This window comes from Carya illinoinensis, chromosome 3 (assembly GCF_018687715.1).
Source record: "Carya illinoinensis cultivar Pawnee chromosome 3, C.illinoinensisPawnee_v1, whole genome shotgun sequence".
NCBI classification, from domain to species: domain Eukaryota; kingdom Viridiplantae; phylum Streptophyta; class Magnoliopsida; order Fagales; family Juglandaceae; genus Carya; species Carya illinoinensis.
In genome coordinates, this window is record NC_056754.1 from 48,608,460 (window position 1) to 48,613,538 (window position 5,079).

General features: G+C 35.1%; 1 protein-coding gene across 1 annotated transcript; it reads left to right on the top strand.

The window, feature by feature from the left end:
- Window positions 1–225: 225 nt before the first annotated feature.
- On the top strand, window positions 226–4,875 carry LOC122305734 (protein SIEVE ELEMENT OCCLUSION B-like). The gene is made up of 7 exons (XM_043118294.1): window positions 226–491; window positions 633–731; window positions 908–1,371; window positions 1,610–1,707; window positions 2,111–2,283; window positions 3,374–3,847; window positions 4,244–4,875. Exons 1-7 carry the CDS (start codon window positions 294–296, stop codon window positions 4,667–4,669), a joined length of 1,932 nt encoding a protein of 643 aa, XP_042974228.1. The 5' UTR covers window positions 226–293; the 3' UTR covers window positions 4,670–4,875.
- Window positions 4,876–5,079: the final 204 nt, after the last annotated feature.

Genomic DNA, 5,079 nt, shown 5'->3' on the forward strand with positions numbered 1-5,079 from the left:
TATCAAAATTATGCTATTTTAAAAATGAAGTTTTTAAATTATTTAAAATTAAAAAATACTTTAATATGTAATTATAAACAACTTAATTTTATTATTAAAGAATTTTTAAAGATATTTAAATAATTTTTAAAACTTCCGACACCAACCATGCCTTAATTAGTCTATAACGCCCCAAACTAAGATTGAGATTTTCCTCGATTTGTATAAAAAACCATGCCATGGCAGCAAGCCGGTAAACAAGCCAACTTCTCTGTTCTTATTCAAACCCCTCGCGCTTTGTGATAGACAATTCAATGGCCAACAAGGAGGCCATGGCTCCAGGTACCTCAGAGCGACCCAAGCCGGGCTTGTCCGACGCCGAGATAAAGAAGAAAATTTTGCAAATCCATCTCTCTCGGCCAGAAGTTGATTTTGATTTCTACCGGCCTCTTTTCCTTGATGTCAAAAACGTTCTTCAACATGCAACCCATATTGTTGACAATGCTTTGGCGGTATAATATGCTTATTTCACTTTCTTTTTTCTTTCTATTCTTTTACTCTAGTTGATCCATTTTATCTTTTAGCCCGAAGGTGTACATATACATACCTTTCTACTTTTTAGATCTCTAATGATTAGTTATGTCTAACAATAGGGAAAAACTGAAAAACACCGGGATAACCAGTACAAACTGGCCGAGGCCAAGCGCGATTATGGAAAAATATCATCCACTGTCAAGGAACTTTCCTCCCAGGTAACTAGAATTCAAGAAAGTGTGCATGTACAAGAGCCTCTTTTTCCTCTGTTTTTTTTTTTTTTTTCTTTTATTCTCCAATTTTTGTGGCGTGTGTCAGGATTAGGGCGAATGCAATCAGTTTACAGCCTAGTTGTCTTAACGTATTTTCATGGTGACCTCTTGTATAATTTCAGCTGTCAAGGAAGGCTTCATCAGGTGATCCGGAAACCCACAAAACCACGAAATCAATACTTAAGAAGGCAGTCCGTATCTATTCATGGGAGGGAAAGGCAGTGCTGACACTCGTGGCTTTTGCTTTGGACTACGGAGATTTCTGGGGCCTCACCGGCCAGCTTCACTCCTTGGACCAATTAATTGGCAGTTTAGTGGGGATCGGCCGGAAAGATAAAACTGCAAAGTTAAAGCATCCAGACCTTGAAAAATACCGGGAACAGATTGTGAAGCTTAAGAATCTGGTCAAGAACACGTTGGAACTAATAAAGGGCATTTCCAAGTTGCACGAGCTACTTCGCCTAAATATATATGATGTACCTGAAGGATTCTCGACTGCCAGAGAACTTGTTCCAATGGCTGTATACTGGAGTATCTACAGTCTTGTAGCTTGCACGACTCAGATGTATCGTCTGGCCAGCAAGGAGTAAGATCTTGCAGTAGCTAGCTTTGTGTAAATTAAAATGAATTTGTATCACAATTTTGTCCATTGGCCATTTCATGGGTTTCCAAACGGGGAGTGAGTTAATAACATGCATCTTAGATGATGATGATGATGATGATGATATATATATATATACACGTACACACACACACACACACACATATATATATATAGCCCTTTAAAGCTTATTCACAAATTGACCACGGTTGCCCGATCTCAGGGACAACACACGGGATGATCTATCGCCCTTGGCCAAGGATATCGAGACCACCTACGACTCACTTAAGGAGAAGATTAAGCTTGACCTTCGACAGAAAGGTTAGTAACTGGCATGGTTCGAATTCATTCTTAAGGAAACATGCACGTACGTACGCTGTCTTCATGATCATACGAAGTTAGGTTTGAAAATTTAATCCTTTTTCTAATTTATAGAAGAGAATGATACCCAATTTCATTAATATATATATCCTCATAAGATCGAAGTAACTATATCTAAAATTAATTAATTATAAAGAAAAAGTAAGATAGCATTTGCTATATATTTTGTTATTTTCTTTTTCAAACGATCTTTATTTTGGATTCTCATATCTGATTAAGTGGACGACGATGCTGACCAATTTTGTTATTTTCTTTTTCAAACGATCTTTATTTTGGATTCTCATATTTAGTTAAGTGGAAGACGATGCTGACCAATGATTCTAATTCCCTGGCATCCCTGCAGGGGATGCATGTTGGAAAAATAATTTTGAATCTTGCAAAATGGATGACTGGCTCGAAATACCTGAAGAAATCGTAGGGGCTTTCATGGATGCGTTGATTGAAACCAACGATAAGTTGCAGATTGATCATGTTATTGAAGCGCGCTCTATGTTCAATACACGCACAAAAAAAAGGGTTAGCTCTTTTATGCCACATAACACGATTATTTTCAGTACTCTAGATAATATATGCATTCGAAATAATTTTTCTCGTTTCATGAACTGTGAGAGATCGAAAATAGACATATTATATATAAAATGAATTATCTCACACTATTGATTGAATATTTAGTACTGATGTCCGAAGGATGATTAGGTTAGAAAATAAATATTTTGGATAAACTATATATATATGTACTCTTTCTTTCAAAATTGGGTCTTATATATAGCTCAAGCAGAAACTTTAGGAGATTTTATTATTTATTATTTAATCCTTAAATAGAGTAGTTGCATACACAATTTTAGAATGGATATTGATGAAGTTGCATTCTTATTTTCCCAATTATTTTTCTCATTTGTTTTTATCACCAATTGAAATGATAAAATAATATATATATATATATATATATATTTATATATATAGAGTATTGCTACTCATAAGCCTCATACACTACACACTTCACTTTTTTTATTTTTTAAAATTTTTTTAAATCTTTTTTAGATTTATTCTTTTTAAACTAATTCAATTTTTCTATTCATTATTCATATACTAAATATTTGATAAAATAAAAAATAAAAAAATAAAAAAATAAAAGAAATAATTGGTGTGTGGTATATGGGGTTTATGTTTAAAATTTTTCATACATATATAGATTGTACATGATTATACGCATACGCACGCATGCATGCGTATGTTTAAAGAATCATGCAAATGGTGCTCTTTGGCGGGCCAATTACAATCAAGACCAAGCACGACCCAAAATCGCATTGGTCGAACACATGATGAATATGGCCCGCGAATCAGGCCGTAAGGTTTAATATAGCTAAACCGAAGGGCCGTACAGCAGTACGTAAGTTCCCCACGCGACTGCATTCTCTGCATGATTAAAGTCACAGGAACACGTTTTACACATGCCACAATTGATTATTATGGATACTTTTTAATTTGGCAGCTCAGCCCGATCGACAGGTATTTTTTCCGGAATTTATAAAAAAGACTCATCAATCTATTACATATCTGATTGTTAACTTAATTTTAATAACTGTACTAATATTGCACCAAACAGGTTAGCATCAACGTGCTGAAAAAGAAGAATATTTTATTGCTTATTTCGAGCCTAGACATCTCTGATGATGAGATCTCGATTGTGAAAGCAATTGATGATGTAATAAGGAAGAAAGACCCGTATAAAATTCTATGGATCCCAATTGCGGAGCAATGGACTGATCGTGATACACAAAATAAGTTTGAGTCACAATGTCGCAAGATGACCAGCTGGTACATCTTGCGCTACACTTCACTAGAAGGTATAGAAGATGAGTACTTGAGTAAGTATGCAGAAGATTGGCAGTTCAAGGAGCCTATGGTGGTGGTGATCAACCCACAAGGGGAGCTGGAAAACCCAAATGCGTTCCGCGTGATTCGGCTACATGGTATGAGTGCATTTCCGTTCACCACAACAAAGGAAAAGTCACTGATACCTGTGCCCAGTATACCTGTACTTAGGCATCCAAACAAAGAAATGACTGGACCGTACAAGGTTAAGGTTTCACTAACCCTAACTGCATATTATACATGAGTAATGTCATGGACAAATTATAAATGTATAAATCTTGCGCAATTCTTTAATAAAAAGGTGAACCCCACAAATAAAATGAGTTTTTCATACTTTTTCATGGTTGGGGTCTGCTTTTTTATAAAAGATCTGTATGAAAATTATACAATTGGAACTTGTATATATCATTATTCATTATGTACGCTTATATATCACAAGATTTTGGTGAGAGATCTTTAGGGCGCAAGATGGACACATGCACTCATCAATTCATCATGCACTACATTCATTATATTGCATGCAATTTTATGCCCAAAATCATATAATGTGCATTCAAATAATTAAATTTGAGGTTTGACACATACATATTTGCTCACTCAGCTCAAGAGAATATACAAGTTCTACTATGGAGGCAAAACAGAGTGGATCAAACAATTTACCATCGAAAAAACTATTCTGGTTGACGATCAAAGGATGCGAAAGTTGGCATGCATAGAATTTTGTTTCTATGGAAAAGGCCGGCTTATATTCAATCAGGACAATAAATCCGATCAGTCTGATCAAGAAAAGAACATGAAGCTACGAATCAAAAGGGAATACTCTCATTTGCTTGATCAGATCAATATTAAGCATGGATGGCTAGTGCTAACCGAAGGGAGTACGGTACTATTCACTTTTGATCAGGGTAAGATAATCCTGAAGGTCTTTGAGCAGTTTTGCAATTGGAAGAACAAGGTGAATGAGCATAATTTCGATGCATGTTTCAAAGAGTACTATGACAAGCTTCTTCAACCTAGGCGGCCTTGACATATATGCCCCATGGCCCCATCGCAGTTGAAAAGATCCTAATTAAAGCATATGAAATGCATGCATGGCTGTTCTTGTGATCCTTATCAAATAATGCTCATATAATTATATATGGTCATTTTGGCTCCTCTTAATGACCAGATCAATAATGATGATCAGATATTTATATATATCATAAAAATAATTGGGCCTTTTTTTTACGGTATAAATAATGGTCAAAATGGATAAAAATATATAACCTCATTTAATTGAAATGCAAGTAGTCTTGGGTGATTTTACTCATTGATCTTGAATCATAACTCTTTCACATAGTCAGACTTGACAAATCATGTTCGTGATGAAAGTTCAAATAAGTCCTAATTTTCAGCTAAAATTAATGAGATCTATGATGTAAATGGGTGAGGGTTTTA

What these genes read in the sequence shown, in the direction of transcription:
- LOC122305734 (XM_043118294.1), top strand. Translation starts at nt 294, where the DNA reads ATGGCCAACAAGGAGGCCATGGCTCCAGGTACCTCAGAGCGACCCAAG. An exon ending in GCTTGACCTTCGACAGAAAG is followed by an intron (nt 1,708 to 2,110) that starts GTTAGTAACTGG and finishes GCATCCCTGCAG; the next exon opens with GGGATGCATGTTGGAAAAAT. An exon ending in ATACACGCACAAAAAAAAGG is followed by an intron (nt 2,284 to 3,373) that starts GTTAGCTCTTTT and finishes TGCACCAAACAG; the next exon opens with GTTAGCATCAACGTGCTGAA.